Source organism: Lithobates pipiens, unplaced genomic scaffold (assembly GCF_037356315.1).
Source record: "Lithobates pipiens isolate NorthernLeopardFrog02 unplaced genomic scaffold, aLitPip1_a1.2 Scaffold_25, whole genome shotgun sequence".
Taxonomy (NCBI): domain Eukaryota; kingdom Metazoa; phylum Chordata; class Amphibia; order Anura; family Ranidae; genus Lithobates; species Lithobates pipiens.
Genome location: NW_027507787.1, coordinates 205637125 through 205655893, shown reverse-complemented (window position 1 = coordinate 205655893; position 18769 = coordinate 205637125). Strand labels below are relative to the sequence as shown.

The following is an 18769-nucleotide window of genomic DNA, read 5'->3' as shown; positions in this document are numbered from 1 at the left end:
AATATTTACAAAAATATGAGGGGTGTACTTACTTTTCTGAGATACTGTATATAAAATAATATGCAAAGTGGTTGGAAGGAAGCTTCAGAATGACAAAGAAGTTTTTATTACAAATTATGTGAGCAGACAGCAGTTTCTTTTTAACTGCTTCCCGACCGGCGCACAACGATGTACATCGGCAGAATGGCACGGACAGGCAAATTGGCGTACAGGTACGTCCATTTAAAATTGCTGCCGTGCCATTGCGTGCGCGCTGCCAGCGGCACGCACACATGTCAGTCGGGACCCCGTGAGTCCGACCGCGGCTCCCGCGGACTCGATTGCCGCGGGGATACCCGCAATCGTCTCAAGGGAGGGAGAACGGGGAGATGCCAATGTAAACAGCATCTGCCCTTTCTGCCTAGCAACAAGTGACACTAATCTCTGCTCCCTGTGATTGGAGCAGAGATCAGTGATCTGTAAATCATAGCCACGCCCCCCACAGTTAGGAACACGCCCCTAGGACACACTAAACCCCTACACTGCCACCTCCTGGTTAACTCCTTCACTGCCAGTGTCATTTACACAGGAATCAGTGCATTTGTAGAGCACTGATTGCTGTATAAATGACAATGGTTCCAAAAATGTGTCAAAAATGTCCGATGTGTCCGCCATAATGTCGCAGTCACAATAAAAATCGCTGATCACTTCCATTACTAGTAAAAAAAAAAATATTAATAAAAATTCCATAAAACGATCCCCTATTTTGTAATCACTATAACTTTTGCGCCAACCAATCATTAATCGCGTATTGTGATTTTTTTTTACCATAAATATGTAGAAGAATATGTATCGGCCTAAACAGAGGAAAAAAATTTTTTTTATATATATTTTTTGGGAATATTTATTATAGCAAAATGTAAAAAATAATGCGTTTCTTTCAAAATTGTTGCTGTTTTTTTGCTTATAGCGCAAAAAATAAAAAACGCAGAGGTGATCAAATACCACCAAAATAAAGCTCTATTTGGGGGGGAAAAAAGGACGTCAATTTTATTTGGGAGCCACGTCGCACAACCGCGCAATTGTCAGTTAAAGTGCCGCAGTGCCGAATCGCAAAAAGTGCTCTGGTCTTAAGCCAGCAAAATGGTCTGGGGCTTAAGTGGTTAAGAAGGACTCACTGGGGGTTATTTACTAAAGAAAAATCCACTTTGCACTGAAAGTGCACTTGGAAGTAAAGTCGCTGTAGATCCGAGGGGGACATGCAAGGAAAATAAAAAACAGCATTTTAGCTTGCACATGATTGGATGATAAAATCAGCAGAGCTTCCACTCATTTCAGATCTACCCCTTAGATTTAGAGCGACTGCACTTTCAAATGCACTTGTAGTGCAAAGTGAATTTGCTTTTCGTAAATGACCCCCACTGTGTTAAATGTATGTATGGTAACCTTTCTGGTTAACTTTTAATATTGTATGTTTCTAAACTGCCGAGGATACCTTATCCTTCGTATGTCAGTGATTTATCCTCCTGTAAAATACATCGGGATCTGGAAATCGCTGTTTTATTATTGGGAGAGTGTGCTGTTTGAAAAATAAGAAGTCTCAAAATGATAAAGTTTGAAAAAAAAGTTAGCCTGCTTCCTACATGCGTGTGGTTTGCTGTCTCCAATGTCCAGAGTAAAAGCATTTTTTTTTATAGAGGAAATTCTTATCGCTGAGCCTTAGAAAACAAGTGTTGACACACAAAAATGTAGATAAAAGTCCTGAAATTAGTTTTAGTTCCGGCCATCCGATCTGACCTCAGCTGATTGGGAGGAAGCGCTTAGAATCCCGCACATCCAAGGCATGCTTGAGATGACGCCATGTTGGGTTGGCTGGTTTTAGCATATCTTCCAACATTTCAAGATGGGAATGAGGGACACCTACTAGCAAATGTATTCAGGCATGGGACACGCCCCCTGCCACACCCCCTTAAAGGAGAATTAACCCCAACAAAAAGGTTAATTAAATCCACAAGTGCTTTTTTACCACAACTATTCCTTTATATTGGCTTTTAAAATGTACAAATGCGGCAATTTAGAAACTGATGAAAGGTTTAGTGCTGGAAAACACTTTTTGAAAGATAAAAAGTGCATTTTATATACAGTTATCTAAATCAGACCAAAATGAGGGACAAATGAGGAGGAATGAGGGACAGAGGGACATTGCTCGAAATCAGGGACAGTTGGTAGGTATGGTTTGTTACCTTTGTGGCAAGTTGGGCAGTGCAAGAGAACGGTGACAAGGGTCTCCGACTGTTACAAGGAAGCAACCAGATTTTTCAGCAAATTATTTCCAGACAGGTTAGTCATTTTTACAACAGGCATTGATGCATGGCACACATCCCAAGTGAATAGGGCCACTCTGCTTTGCACTCTTGTAGGCGGAGCCTACTCGCCCTGCACACGGGGGTACCTCTTCTTATGTACTGTACATGCTCACCAATGCTGCCTTGGGGCCAGGTGGGGCCACGGTCATGTGAAGTTAAACATAAAGGTGGAACCCCAGATTAGAAGTGAGCCGTACACCTTGTGCCAGCATGCAACCTCTTACTGTTAAAACCTCTGTCCCATATGACTGCACATCTTGTCTTCTTAATATAGCATTTAGAGGGGGACAGGCTGAGCCTGTGTTCCACTCCATCAGTCCAGAAATTCTCTGCAATTTCACTCCCAGTGACAATTTGGGTTCCTGCCTTGCACAAAGCATGGACTTCATGCATGCACATGATTAACTCCTGTACGATGTGGTTAGGTTCATGGGGTACTGCTGGTTTGGCCCTGTTTGCTTTTGGGAAACTGAATGCTAGATAGGGAGATAGAGGAGGACCTGTCTGGCTGCTAATACATTGCCACCAGTTTAACTACACCCTTCCTGCTAATTCCTCTGCTTCGCGATGACCTTTCATTCCTTCCTTTTCACCTCCATATGTTCTTACAGGCAATGTTATTCCAAAAATATGCCATGTATCTCCATGCACCCCTTTGAGTAACTTCAAATCAGACATGAATCAATTTGTAGGTAGGTGCAGTGTGCTGTCCCCACTGCAGGTGGCACTCAACCGCAGCAGCAATGCAGAGGGAGAGGGAGTCATGGGGAAAAGGGTTCCTCTTTGGTTTCCTGAGTCACTGAGGCAGAATTGGATGATGGCAACTCATGTGACTCTGGCAGCCATCTTAGATATTGCATAGTCTATTTAAGACTCTGACCCCTGGGTTTGGCACGCTTTATGCGAGTGGCTAGTGCAAGGAAATGTACCCCGCATGTTAGGGACAATGGTAGTGATAAGGAAAGGTTCCTGATGAGTGGGGAAAGTGTAAGGTCACTACTCTTTTGGACGTTTTTCGTGATTGGGCAGGAGGTGGCCAGGCCGCACTCTGCCCCTCTGAACAGATGCTATCAATCTGGCTGGTGCCCGCTCTGTCTATGTTGTTGGAAACTGTGAGTGCACCCAGTTGGGCAGCCTGCTCCTGAGGTCTGTTGTGAAGCATTGCTGTATTACTTCAATACAAGTTCACACCTGTCTTTGTGAATTATTGCCTCCACATCACGCTGAACCACAGCTACAAGTTGAACAGGCTATACTGAATAGCTCAGCAATACAGTCCAACAGTACAGTACAGTTCCCTTTTTAACTAGCTAGATCCATTTAGCCCGGCGCATACCTTTCCAAAGGTGAGATTCCATAATGTGGAAGAGTCCGCAGCCTACCCTATAGTGTGGTCCACATGTTGCTGGTGGTTGCATATGGGGTAAGGTTGCCACCTTTTCTTCAAGCCAAACCCAAACACTTTAGCGGTGCACAGCAATTTTTTTTTTAGATGAGAGTTCTCTACTATCAGTGAACCCCCCTAAGGGGCGTCGCTGATATAAGTGGACGCTGATCTAATGAGGATCTGTAAGAGGGGGTGCTAATATAAGGTTACCAATCAACGGCTGCAAAACATATCATTCGGTCGCGTTGGGGGGGGGTGGCAGGCACTGGTGGGGGTGAAGGCAGAGCAGAGAGCACACAAAACAGTAAGAGTAATCTGCAGCCAACAGGAATTTCTGAGGATAACCCACTCAGTTTTCTCACTGCACTGGGGCAGATTTACCGGACTTGGGGTATGTTGTGTCCAGGTTTCAGGTAGACAGGAACCCGGGCACAAGTTAAAAAACTCGGACTGTCTAGGTCAGACTCGTACAGGTGGCAACCCTAATCTTGAGGTTTGGCTCCTCGACTCTTTCCCATGCAGGCCCTGCCCACCCTCTGAACAGAGCCTTTCCCCCATTTATTGACAAAAACAGGGTGGAGGGCAGAGCCCAGAAATGCCTGGGAAACTGATAAGCCAGCCTAACCCCTTCCCCTCTGGGCAGCCTGAAAAATGTCCTAGCACTTTACATCCAATCTTTAAGCACCTGCGTACACGCTGTTGCGGCGCACTAGTGGGTTCAAAGGGTTTAAAGCAGGCACTGAGGAGGCAATATAACACCTCCCCACCGCCTGTCAAATGCTCTGTGAAGAACAATCTAAATAAGCCCATGTGAACTAACCCTAAAATAACTTTTAACCACTTGCCGACTAGCCTCTGCAGTTGTACTGCAGCAGAATGGCACGGCTGGGCGAAGCGTTGTTCGCCCTGTGGCCACTAGGGGCGCACACACGCGCCTGCTGCTCACCTCCAGAGCCGATGCGAGTGCCCAGCAGTCACAATCACCGCCAGGTTCCTGCGATCGTGGCTGACATACGGAGAACCGGGATCTGTGTGTGTAAATACAGTTTCTGGTTCTTTGAGGGGATAAGAGACAGATCGTCTGTTGATACAGAGTATGAACAGCGATCTGTCATCTCCCCTACACAGTCCCCCCCCTTCAGTTAGAATCACCTCCCAGGGAACACAATTAACCCCTTGATCGCCCCCTAGTGTTAACCCCTTCCCTGCCAGTGACAGTTTTACATCAATGCGTTTTTATAGCACTGATCGATGTATAAATGACAATGGTCCTAAAAATGTGTCAAAATTGTCCGATGTGTCTGTCATAATGTTGCAGTCTCACAGATCACCGGCATTACTAGTAAAAAAAAAATTTATAATAAAAATGGCATAAAACGACCCCCTATTTTGTAGATGCTATAACTTTTGCGCAAACCAATCAATATATGATTTTTGCGATTTTATTTTACCAAAAATATGTAGAAGAATATGTATGGGCCTAAACTGAGGGAAAAAAATCGTTTTTTTATATATATAATTTTGGGGGATATTTATTATAGCAAAAAGTAAAAAATATTGTGTTTTTTTCAAAATTGTCTCTCTTTTGTTTATAGCGCAAAAAATAAAAACCGCAGAGGTGATCAAATACCACCAAAAGAAAGCTCTATTGGTGGGGAAAAAAGGACATCAATTTTGTTTGGGTGCCACATCGCACGACCGCGCAATTGTCAGTTAAAACTACGCAGTGCCGAATCGCAAAGAGTGCTCTGGTCAGGACGGGGGTAGAGAAAAACAAAGAAAAGGCGCCTCTAAGTGTAGAATTAAAAGCTGTTTAATTTCCTCAAAAAGGGTTAAAAACACTTACAAGATATGTAGACTGGCAGAGCATATCATTAATATACATGTAGGGGGTCCGTCATGAAGGCAGTGGTCACTGGCATATACAAATTCTTTAGGCTGTGTGTGTCCAGTAGCGGGGGGGGGGGTCCACGGGATGCCAACAGGAAAACCAGCAGGGAGCTCCAAAAGAACTGACAGGCCAGCCCGCAATTACAGTCTCAAAACACGAGGATCCCGGAAGTGACGTCAGCGGCAGGAGCCAAAAGGCTTCTCTGCCTTTTGGCTAAGATCAAGTGTAGTATCTGTTCTTATCAGTTGCCAAAGGAGGCGCTGGTCCATCCCTATTTGAGAGGGTTTGGGCGGCGCTCTCCGATGGTGTAATTTGCATCCCAAAGGATGGTTTCGGTAGGGGCCACGTCGTGCCGCCCGACAGTATACTGGGGGCCGATGTATGGTTGAGTCTGAGCCATCTGGAAGGATGCCCCTGGTGAGGGCAGGTGCTGCCTGGTCGGATCCAGAGGGCCGGGTACCCGGCCTCTGGTCTGGATTGGGGTAGCTCTAGCCCCGGGCAGTTTTTCGGAAAGGAACGCTGGTTACTCCTTATGGATGAGGGGGAGTGCCGGTTAGTACATCCGAATATAATTAGGAAGGAGTGATGGGAGCGACGGTGGAGCCTGATGGTAAAGTGCTCTCACCAAGCTTCCTGATCTTCATGCCTTCCTGTCTGGGGTGGGGGCTGCTGTGGTCTGGGCCGGGGGTCGGGGGCGGTCTTGAAAGCCTATGGAGTATGTGCCCCTGGAGTGGCAGTCCAGGGGTGCCTAACAATCACTGTGAGTGAGGGTCACTTTGATTTTGGGCACCACGGTCACTGCACCATGACACGCTTTTTTAGCACCTGCCTCTTGGGCCGGGCCTTTTGGCTGGGACCAGAGGAATTTTTTATTCCCGGCCGGAGGGCCTGGTCGTTGTTTCACACAACGACCACCTTTTCACTCTCCTCTCCACTATCCCTTCCCCACTTTTTATTTATTTTCAGTGTGTCTTGTCACGTCTTGTTTTGTCACTTTGCACGTTTGTTGTGATGAGTAGGGTCACAGGTTCTAGGGCCTGTCCTGAAAGTCTGGTGTGGGGGTGGACATGGCCTTCTGGCTTAGTTCACCCTCTGCCTTAGGGTTTGGGGTCTTCCTTCGGGGGAGCCCTACCTAGTATTTGGGTGGGTCTGTTTCGGCAGACCTTCCGAAGAACGGGGTCTGACTGGTTTCGGCCAGGAAGACCAAGTTTTAAGTGTCCTTGTCCCTGTCAGGAGCCTAACGCCCCGGGGGATTCAGGACAAGGTCCTTTGATTTTAGAGGACTTGTGTACCCGTTTGCACTTTTTTGTGTCACTCTTTATGTGTGTACACATTTTTTATGCACCGGGTGACGTTTTTTGGAGTGTGTTTTGCACGCCACTGGCTTAAAAAAATAAAAATAAAAAAATTGCTCTCTATGGAGCGGCGGATGTCAGTGGACATGTGTCCATTGACACCCACCAGCATTTGATCTGATCTGGTCCGCTAAAAACAGATGGATGGGTATACGCTTGACATCCGTCCGGTGGATCGGATTGGATGACAGTCGGATGGGAACAAACAGGCAGTTCATTTCCATCTGAATGTCCCATAGAGAACAGTGGGCTGTGTCCATGTCCACTATGCATAGTGGAACAGACACAGACCTGTCATCCCTGCTCAGGGGGGATCAGTGGAGAGATTCACTGATGTGCGCTGATGAGGCGGCACTGATGAGTCTTCAATGATGATCACTGATCAGGCGGCACTGATGGGCACTAATGAGGTGCCACTGATGGGCACTAATAGGTGGCAATGATGGGCACTGTTGGGGCTGCACTGATAATCAGTGTAGATGTCCCCTTTCACATTAGCGTGAGGAGAGGACTGCCAATAAACAAATGTATTTACATCGGGATCAGCTGTGTTCGGACACAGCTAATCACATGGTAAAGGGCCGTTGTGATTGGCCTTGTACCCTGATCTGTAATTAGCTGTGTCAGAAGAAAACAGCGATCACAGATCACAGAGTGCCCCGGATGTGGGCGGCAGCAGGCGTGCGAGGGGGCACGGTTCTGGGAGGATATCAATAGATGCCCTCTCAGAACTGGACAACCGTGCTATAGCCATCATTCAGCTATAGCCCGATCGGCAAGTGATTAAATATCTTAATATGTTATAATGTTTATAAAAATCTTAATATGTTATAATGTTTATGTCTTATTTTACTTTTATAATAGCACTGGCACAGAGGATCGCTCTGGCCCGTCCCAGCAGCACTTTAGAAAAGATGAAGAATAGCGAGGATTCCTAATACCTAGACCACTACACTGGCTGCATGGTCACTGACAGCTCATCACCCATAGAGGTAAGTACAGCAGGGACCAGGGGGTGTGTGGAGCTGGTGCATAGGTGTGCAAAGCCTATTGCATTAGGGTGTGCACCCCAAATGTATTAAAACATGGACAGTGGGACAGTGTTAGCAGGACAGTGGATGGTGTCGGTAGTGCAGTGGATGGTGTCAGTAGGACAGTAGATGGTGTCAGTAGAGCAGTGGATGGTGTCAGTAGAGCAATGGACGGTCTCAGTAGAGCAGTGGATGGTGTCAGGAGCAGTGGATGGTGTCAGTAGAGCAGTGGATGGTGTCAGGAGCAGTGAATGGTGTCAGTAGAGCAGTGGATGGTGTTAGTAGAGCAGTGGACTGTGTCAGCAGGGCAGTGGACAGTGTCAGTAGGGCAGTGGACGGTGTCAGTAGGGCAGTGGATGGTGTCAGGAGCAGTGAACTGTGTTAGTAGAGCAGTGGATGGTGTCAGTAGAGAAGTAGATGGTGTTAGTAGAGCAGTGGATGGTGTCAGTAGAGCAGTGGTTGGTGTCAGTAGGGCAGTGGACGGTGTCAGTAGGGCAGTGGACGGTGTCAGTAGGGCAGTGGATGGTGTCAGTAGGGCAGTGGATGGTGTCAGTAGAGTAGTGGATGGTGTCAGGAGCAGTGGATGGTGTCAGGAGCAGTGGATGGTGTCAGGAGCAGTGGATGGTGTCAGGAGCAGTGAATGGTGTCAGTAGAGCAGTGGATGGTGTTAGTAGAGCAGTGGATGGTATCAGTAGAGCAGTGGACGGTGTCAGGAGCGGTGGACGGTGTTAGTAGAGCAGTGGATGGTGTCAGTAGAGAAGTAGATGGTGTTAGTAGAGCAGTGGATGGTGTCAGTAGAGCAGTGGATGGTGTCAGTAGGGCAGTGGACGGTGTCAGTAGGGCAGTGGACGGTGTCAGTAGGGCAGTGGACGGTGTCAGTAGGGCAGTGGATGGTGTCAGTAGGGCAGTGGACGGTGTCAGTAGAGCAGTGGACGGTGTCAGTAGGGCAGTGGATGGTGTCAGTAGGGCAGTGGACGGTGTCAGTAGGGCAGTGGACGGTATCAGGAGCAGTGGACGGTGTCAGTAGAGCAGTGGACGGTGTCAGTAGGGCAGTGGAGGGTGTCAGGAGCAGTGGATGGTGTCAGTAGAGCAGTGGATGGTGTTAGTAGAGCAGTGGATGGTGTCAGTGGTTTTTATAATTATTATTTGTTATTATTTCCCCAAAAAATTTTTAGGAGCCCCGTTGGTGGGCTTTGGTGAAATATCAGCAGGGGGGATCTGCACTGCACAGGGTGATTACAATGTGCCCAGGCACACCCCCTGCGCACGCTTATAAGCGGGTGTATGGTGTTAGTTCACCTTTTCATTTTTTTCTAATAAAAAAAAAGTGAACTAACCCTTTAAGAATTGGTAAGTTGCAATATAATACATTTTTGTTTTTGGGTTTAATACCGCTTTAACGTTCCTAGAGCAATTGTAGGGCGAACTTCCCGATTACTCAGCGAAGGCAATTTCTACTTCATCCCCACAACCTTGTCACATGGCCTCCGATGTGACCGATGTGTTTAAAGTAAATAGGAAGGCAGCTCTGCCAGTTGACATGGCAGTTAATAAGTGAACTGAGGCCAGTTCACCTGGTGGGAGTGCGGGGCAGGGGGAGGAGGGCTGGGAGTTTGGAGGAGGAGGAGGAGAGGGGGGGGGGTTCTTTGACAAACAAACGTTAGAAATGAAGGCTGTAAGTCACTCTGTAGGATGCTGTACAGGGAGGGGCTCTGCCAGAGTAAAGTTGAGTCCCCCTTGCAGACTGAGCTGTAGTGGGCTGGCAGTTCTCTGTGTAACTAGAGCAGAGTGATTGCAGGGGGAGAAGGATCAAGGAGAGCTTTGTGTATGGGACACCAAGGCAAGGCTGCAGAAATGAAGGTGACACTCTTCTGCCTCCTCCAACTTCTCCTCCTGTGTAAGGTGTCACTCAGCATCAGCTTCAAATATCACCGCTATGAGGACCTGATGCAAACGCTGTACGACGTGCACAGCTCCTGTCCTTACATCACCAGGATCTACAGCGTGGGGCGCAGCCACCTAGGGAGACACTTGTACGTCATTGAGTTCAGCGACTATCCCGGGGTCCACGAGCCACGTAAGTACCCAACCACTGATGGCGCTACCAAATCTTCAGGCTGACAGTAGATGTAGATTTATTTTTCGATTTGAAAAAAAATAAAACAAGAGGATTCTCCCATCCACACATGGAGGTGAATGGAAGAATCCTCCTCGCTGAGACATTGGGGTTGATTTACTTAAGGCAAATACACTGCACTTTGCAAGTACAGTTGCTCCAGAGCTTAGTAAATGAGGGGGAGCTGTGCTGACTTCCATCATCCAATCATGTGCAAGCAAAAATGCTGTTGTTTTTTTTTGTTTGTTTTTTCCTTTGCCTGTGATTGGGTATTCTTTACAAAGTGAAGCTTTACCTTATTTACTAAGCCCTGGAGCAAATTCCCTTTGCAGAGCGCAACTGTACTTGCAAAGTGCACAGTCTATTTGCCTTTAGTAAATCAACCCCCATCAGGGTTGCCATCCTCCCGCAGCATTTTTTTACTGACATGACATGGGAAATTTACTGGCTGAGCACATTTTTTATTGGCAGCCTGAGAAATCACAGAACTCCTATTGAAAACTAACACAGTGGATATTTTTAAAAAGTATAAAGATGATATGGAAACACTGACAATACCTAATATCAAAGTCATTTGCTTGATTTACACTTAAAAAGTCAACACAGCATGAAATTATCAGCCCCTGATATTTACTGGCAGTTCACAGATTTTTACAAACTGACAGTGAATTCACTAGTGTTTAGCAACCCTGACCCCCATGTATTTTGACAGCGGGGACTCCTCTACTGTCAGAATACATTGATCAGTGGCTGCAGCCCATTGATCGACAAAAGTCTTCCAACAGTCCCGTTAGTCACTGTTAGGTTCATTAACTCCAGTCTAATGCTGACCTTACACTCTACAATCTGATACTATAATCTCCTTTAGATATACCAACAGGTATGTAGTGTCTGATTGGATATAAATCGATTGGGTAGATTGGGTAGGTACTCATAATACATAGTTTTGGTAGATCTAAAGATGATTATGCAGCAATTGTGTGGTCAGAAATAATATAATAAGTTATGATTTTATATATTATGATCAGATATGATATGAGCCTTAGGCCGCGTACACACGGGCGGATTGTCTGTCCAACTTAGTCCGCTGAACCGTGTTTCAGCGGACAATCCGCTCGTGTGTGGGCTTCAGCGGACTTTTTCAGCGGACTGTCTGACGAACAAAGTCTTACGGAATTTCGGAAATTTTGTCCGTTCAAACTTGGTTTTGTCCGTCCAAACTTGGTTTCAGCGGACAGTCCGCTCGTGTGTAGGCAAGTTGGACGGACTAAGTATGGCGCATGCTCAGAAAGGATTTACACGGCCGAAGGTTGCATTGCAGTGTATAGGACGTTGTTTTTCTAGTCCCGTCCTACGTGCTGTACACGTCATCGCGCACGCTTTCAGCGGACTGTCTGCTCATCGTGTGTGGTCAAGTCCGTTCATGCAAATTTTGAACGGACTGTCTGTCGGATTGTCTGACGAACTTAGTTGGCCAGACAATCCGCCCGTGTGTACGCGGCCTTAGGCTGACCATACATCTCTACAATCTGATTGTACAATCACCACTAGATCTTCTATAACCTATGTAGTATAGGAGCCTGCTTGATTGGATACAAATTAAAAGGAGAGTTAAGACTAGTACACACAGGCCAAATGTTGGGCAGCATCGACTGGTTTAATAGAAACCAGCCGACATTCATATGTGCTGCAGCCGGTCTGACATTCAGCATGACTGAAAAAGGTCCACCGATCGTTACGGCTGAGAGCGCTGACCACAGTGTTTTGGCAGGGGGGACCATCTCCCTGTCCAAACACAAAAGGGGAAATCGCTGCACTAACATTGGATAGTTAGTATAGCAGCTCCAACTTGATCTGTCAGTTTTTTTTTCGTTCAGCCCTGCTGGGTTGAATGAATAAAAACGACTAGTATGTACGAGGCGTTAAGCTGTATCCTCTTAATAAATAGTTTTGGTAAAGCTAAAGGAGGTTGTATAGGTATTGTATAATGAGATTGTGTATGGCCAGCTTGGGGGCACCACACACTTTACAATCTGGCGGTAAAATTAAGTTTAGATTTACCAAAACCAAGTAATATGGGGACCTACCTAATTTATCTAATCATAGTCTATCCATACAGGCAGGCCCTGCCTGATTGGTAGATCTGAAATAGGTTGTGCAATCAGATTGTAACATGTGAGCCTAACAGGGTCCTGGTATGTGTATGTATGAATGTGAGTTACGGACCTTAGATTGTAAGCTCCTTGAGGACAAGGACTGACGTGGATGTACAATATGCTGTGTAAATTGTAGGTGCTCTAAAGATACAAAAAAAAAAAAAAAGTCTGTAGGATTTGGGCAATTTGACCATGAACAATTGCAAGTCTGTCAGGCTGGGAAATCGTTGACCACTTCCTATTCTCCTCTGCTAAATAGACATGGATAAGTAGGTCCCGCATGTATGGTGCTCTGCAGAGTTCATCCCATAGGCTTCATTTACAAAGCTAACACATCAAGATAAGGGTACTTTAACCCGCTTCCCGACTAGCGCATGACGATGTATGTCGGCACAATGAAACAGGTTGGCAAAATGGGGTACCTGTACGTCCCTCAGTGATAGCCGGGAAGCAGGCGCGCATGAGCTGCCGCGTGCCTCGGCAGCGTGCCCGCAGATCCTTGATGTCCCGTGAGAGGTAGAACGGGGCGATTCCTATGTAAACAAGGCATTTCCCTGTTCTGCCTGGTGATATGACAGAGATCACTGCTCCCTGTCATCAGGAAAGTCGATCTCTGTCATGTCCTAGGTAGCCCATCCCACCCTACAGTTAGAACACACTGAGGGAACACATTTAACCCCTTGATTGCCCCCTAGTGTTTAACCCCTTCCTTGCCAGTGACATTTATACAGTAATCAGTGACTATTTATAGCACTGATTGTTGTATAAATGTCAGCGGTCCCAAAATAGTGTCAAAAGTGTCCGATCTGTCCACCGCAATGTTGCAGTCCCGATAAATATCGCAGATCACCGCCATCAATAGTAAAAAAATAATAATAATAAAAATGCCACAAATCTATCCCCTATATTGTAGACTCTATAACCTTTTGCGCAAAACAATCAATATCAATCATTTATTTACCAAAAATATGTAGAAGAATAGGTATCAAAAAGTAAAAACAATTGCTTTTTTTCCATAATTTTCACTCTTTTTTTTTTTTGTTTATAGAGCAAAAAATAAAAACCGCAGAGGTGATCAAATACCACCAAAAGAAAGCTCTATTTGTTGGGAAAAAAGGACATTGTTTGGGTACAGCGGCACACGACCGCGCAATTGTCAGTTAAAGCGACGCAGTGCCGTATCGCAAAAAATGCTCTGGTCATTAAGGGGGCAAATCCTTCCGGGGCTGAAGTGGTTAATAATGTGACACGTATTTCCTGCTTAGGTCAATGAGATTGAAAATCACAATCAAATTGCTAAATTGAAGCTTCATATCTTTGTGCTAAAGATCTGTGAATTGCCAGCAGGCTCAGTTGGCAAAAAAACAGGATAATTATACTTGATCTGAAAAAAAAAGTGACAGTTGTTTTCAGCTAAGTCCAGTGGGATTTGAAAACTACAGCCATTTGGCTAAATAAAGATTTGTATCCTTGTTCTAAAGATTTGTGATTTGCAATAGGCTCAACTGACAAAGCTAACACACCAGAATAAGGATGCTTATTTTTAATTTTAAATGACAGTTATTTTCAGTTTAGTCCATGAGATTTGAAACACACAGTAGTGTGGCTTAAAGTGGTTGTATACTCTTTTTTTTTTTTTACTTTAACCTACAGGAAAGCCTATAATAAGGCTTACCTGTAGGTAAAAAAAATATCTCCTAAACCTGTACGGTTTAGGAGATATTCCCCTCGGTATGCGCCGCTGACTGCAGCGGCGCATGCGCAAAAGGGGATTCTCGGCCTGAAAATCCGGCAGTGGCCGACCGGCCGGAATGAAATCTCCCGCGTGCATGCGCAGGAGTGACGATATCGCGGCTCCGGCCACTCACAGCGCCGGAGCCGCGATACCCGGAAGAAACGCAGAGGGAGCATGTCAGCTCCCTCTGCGTGGATCGGGCCAGATGTCGGGGCCTCGTTCTAAGGTAAGTATTTCATAATGAGCTAGTATGCGGTGCATACTAGCTCATTATGCCTTTTGCTTTGCAGGTGGTAAAAAAATAAATAAATTTGCGGGTTTACTACCGCTTTAAATAAAGATCCATATCATAGTGATAAAAAACTTGTGAATTGCCATAGGCTCAAATGAACCAGCTATTACACCAGGATAAAGATACCTAATTTTTTTTTTAAAAAGTGACAGTTATTTTCAGTGAAGTCCAATGAGATTTAAAAATTACAATCATGTGGCTAAAATAAATATCTGTATCCTGAAGCTCAAGATTTATGAATTGCCAATAGGCTATATTAACAAACTTAAAGGGGTTTGTAAACCCTCTGTTTTTTTTCAGCCTATGCATTAAGGTGAAAAAACTTGTGACACTGACCGGCCCCTCAGCCTCAGCCTCCCCAACCCCCCCCCCCCTCCGTTTTACTCACCTGAGCCCGTTCGTTCCCACGCTGGAAACACACTGTACCTCTCTGCCCGGTGTTCTCGGCTCTTGATTGGATTGATTGGATAGATTGATAACAGTGCAGCCATTGGCTTCCGCTTCTGCCAATCAAATCCAGTGATGCAGGCACCAGGGGGGTGGGGCCAAGTCCGACATTCTGTGTCTATGCACGCAAATGCTGGACTCGGGTAAGGTAACCCCCCAGGAGAGCGATTCTCTTAGGGGGTTTACCATAGCGAGGAGGAGAAATGAGCGCCGCTGGGGGACTCCAGAAGACGAGGATTGAGGCCACTCTGTGCAAAACGAACTGCACAGTGGAGGTAAGTATGACATGTGTGTTATTAAAAAAAAACAAAAACAAAAAAACAAAGGTTAACAATCACTTTAAATAGGAACTGCAGTCTGCTCACATAATTTGTAATAAAAACATCTTTGCCATTCTGAAGCTTCCCTCCAACCGCTTTGTATATTATTTTATATATACTGTGATTCTGTAGTGGCCAAATATGCTGCAGAAATCTCCTTCAACTGAGTCTGGCTGCAGCCATTTTAACTGTGGGCAGCTGAAGCTGCTGCCTGTTCACTTCCTGGATTTACACAGAGGCACACCTCCAGTTCTGCAGCTCTCATTGGTCCTCTTATGACTCATCCCCCCTCCCTTCCTGGAAAACTCTCATGAGACTGAGAGAGAGAGCTGTGTATGATCTAATGTTGTAAAGTGCTGCGTAAACTGTCGGCGCTATATAAATCCTGTATTATAATAATAATAATAATAATAATGATGTCATAAGCCCAGACAAGAAACAGGAAGTGGGCTGTATAAGGTATTTACTGGCAGAAAAAAAATGTTTTACTATCCAAAAATAAAACAACAAGGGCAGAAGATTTAATAGATGGAAAGATGAAAAATGAGTGAAGGTCCACTTTAGGTGGAACTTTACCAATAACAACTTGATAAAGAATAATGTTCTTTAGCAATAAACATACATTCCACATTAGAAATTATGCTACTAAAATGAGTGTGTGCCGAAAAATTGCCTCCAGCCTTACTCTTTTGTTCTTGCTGGAGGCTGCCATTTTTCTGAAGCCCAGAGCCCCTGAACAGGAGTAAATCATAAAGCGGAACTAAACCCTTCGATTTAATGGTTTCCAAAAAGTTACATTTCTGGAGTGTCAGGATTGATAGGTGTCACATTTACTTGTGTCTTCAACAAAACTGCCAAACCCAAATTTCTGGTGTCATAACTGATCATATATGCAGCATCATGGCAGTTACAGATCAAACAGAAGCAGCTTCTTTGGCTGTAAAGGATGGAAGAGTTTAATTTTGCTTTAAGGCTGTCAGCAGATCGGCTTCTACAAACTCGCCAGTGCCTAAAAATGCCTAAAAATGGAGCGCAACTGAGCATGTGCAGAGCAGGCTGAAATGGTGTATTAGTGGATTTTAAACAGTATAGACTTTGATTTGTTGTACATAGTTTTACCTGTAAAAGGGGCCAGCCTGAAGTCATCTAGCAGGACCGAATCTACTGACTAAAGTCCCACTTTAAAACACCTCAAGCATATGTGAACCCTTACTTTCTAAAACAACACATTCAGTTTAAAATCAAAGTGAAAGGCAAAACATTTTTGTATAGCTATAAAAAAAATTATAAATACAATTTTTTTACTTTTTTATTATTTTTTTTCCAAAATTTATGCTCTTTTTTGTTTCTAGCGCTAAAAATAAAAACTGCAGAGGTGATCAAATACCACCAAAAGAAAGTTCTATTTGTGGGTAAAAGAAAAAAAGGACATACATTTTGTATGGGTACAACACCGCACGACCGCGCAATTGTCAGTTAAAGCGACTCAGTGCTGTATCGCAATAAGATGGCCTGGTCAGAAAGGGGACAAATCCTTCCGATCCTTAAAGCGGGATTCCACCCTAAAGTGGAACCTCCGCTGATCGGAACCCCCCCTCCGGTGTCACAATTGACACCTTTCAGGGGGGAGGGGGGTGGAGATACCTGTCAAAGACAGGTATTTTCACCCACTTTCGGGCATAGACTCCCACGGGAGTCTACGCCATTTCCTGCCCTGCCGCGCTGTCTGCTGGGACACACACAGGTCCCAGTGACAGCGCGGAGATTTCCTATTGCGCGGCGCGGCTCGCGCATGGGCAGTAGGGAACCGGGAAGTGAAGCCGATTCGCTTTACTTCCTGATTCCCTCACCTCGAATGGCGGCGGCAGCAGCCGAGGCCCGAGCAGTCGATTGGCCTCGGCTGCCGGCATCGCTGGAACCTGGGACAGGTGAGTGTCCATTTATTAAAAGTCAGCAGCTGTAGTATTTATAGCTGCTGGCTTTTAATATTTTTTTTTTGGGCGGAATCCCTCTTTAAAGAGGTTGTATACCCACTGAATTTTTTATTTATTTTGCTCACCTGCAAAGGAAAAGGCATAATGAGCTAGTATGCACCGCATACTAGCTCATTATGGAATACTTACCTTAGAATGAGGCCCCGACATCTGTCCCGATCCACGCCGAGGGATCTGACATGTTCCCTCTGCGTTTCTTCCCGGTATCGCGGCTCCGGCCACTCACAGCACCAGAGCCGCGATACCCGGAAGAAACGCAGAGGGAACATGTCACTCGTCACTCCCGCACACATGCTCTCCGACAGGCTCCGGCGTCTGCCGGGCTTTCAGCCGGGAATCCCCTGTGCGCATGCGCTGCTGCAGTCAGCGGCGCATTGCGAGGGGAATATCTCCTAAACCGTACAGGTTTAGGAGATATTTTTTTACCTACATGTAAGCCTTATTATAGGCTTTCCTGTAGGTAAAAGTCCCCAATTTGACTATACAACCACTTTAAGCGGTTAAGTGACAGTTATTTTCAGTTAAATGAAATGAGATTTTAAAATGACACTCCTGTGGCTGAAATAATACTTATCCGTGTGCTAAAGTTTTGTGAATTGGCAATGTATGTTATCCAGTGGATGATGGATTTAAAAAATAAAATAAAAAGATTGCTCAGTGATTTGGGACAGCTGAAATCTCTTGTTCCTGGGTATGATGCAAAAAGCTAATCTGAACTAAATGGAGGGGGATTTACTAAAGTGGGAAGTTTCATTCAATCAAGTGCAGGTGGTGTTGCTTTTCTTCATCTTTTTTTTTTTTTCTTTTATTCCGCTGCCCAGGAAATTTAAAGCGAACTTTGCTTGACTTTAATTAAGCCCAGTGTGGCTGGAGACAGACAGACTTCTCCAGACAGAGGCTCACACAGTTCTATGATATTCAGTATATTATATGAAATATATACTAGTAAAATCCAGAGTAGGTAGAAGTCTCCAGACAAGGACAAAGCGATCTGCCAATTACATAACGTTGCGGTGCAGCCTGTGGCCGTGTGCTGGCTGCCATTGCTGGCAGAGGCAGGCAACAAAATGACAGCTGGAAGCCTATTCTATGGGATTAGTGGGCAGGAAGTCAGCGCTGGGTTGGAAAATAAACTCCACTTTACCATCTCCTCTTCTGTTCTGATCATTTCCTCGTCTTCAGACAGTTTATACATGAAAGCGATTCAGACGTCTTCTACGTAAAGCCAAACGTTATGTAACTTCTACAGCTGTGCGTTAAAGGAGAAGGACAGTGTATTGCCACTTTTTATGTATCTTTTACATTTTTTTTGCATTTTTCACTTTTTTTTTTTCACACACTTGCCACACTTTTGTTGTATTCAAAATCGAGATTTGAGGGTCAAGCACTAGAGGGAGCACTCAGTGGCTCAGTGCAATCACTGCGCTTCTTTTCCCAGCATCTCGTCCTCCGGTTCTTACCAGTGGGATGTGGAGGCAGCTGCTAAGTATCAGGTTCTCGAATGCCCTGTACACACGGTCAGACTTTCCAACAGAAAATGTGCGCTCGGATCGTTTTGTCGGGAAATTCGATCGTGTGTGGGCTCCATCTGACTTTTTCCATTGGAATTTACGACGCACAAAGCTTGAAAGCTGGCTTTAAAATTTTCCGACAACAAAATCCGATCGTGTGTAGACAATTCCGATGGACAAAGTGCCACG

General features: G+C 45.3%; 1 protein-coding gene and 1 pseudogene across 1 annotated transcript in view; both read left to right on the top strand.

Annotated features, from left to right (window-relative positions):
* The first annotated feature begins 5816 nt into the window (after nucleotides 1–5816).
* LOC143932445 (U2 spliceosomal RNA) lies at nucleotides 5817–5924 on the top strand (annotated as a pseudogene).
* Nucleotides 5925–9687: 3763 nt separating this feature from the next.
* The window catches only part of CPN1 (carboxypeptidase N subunit 1), a 55510-nt gene continuing 46428 nt past the window's right edge, over nucleotides 9688–18769 (top strand). The window contains exon 1 of the mRNA XM_077455482.1: nucleotides 9688–10086. Coding sequence (XP_077311608.1) covers nucleotides 9837–10086 — 250 coding nt within the window. The 5' untranslated portion in view covers nucleotides 9688–9836. The remainder of the gene's footprint in view (nucleotides 10087–18769) is intronic.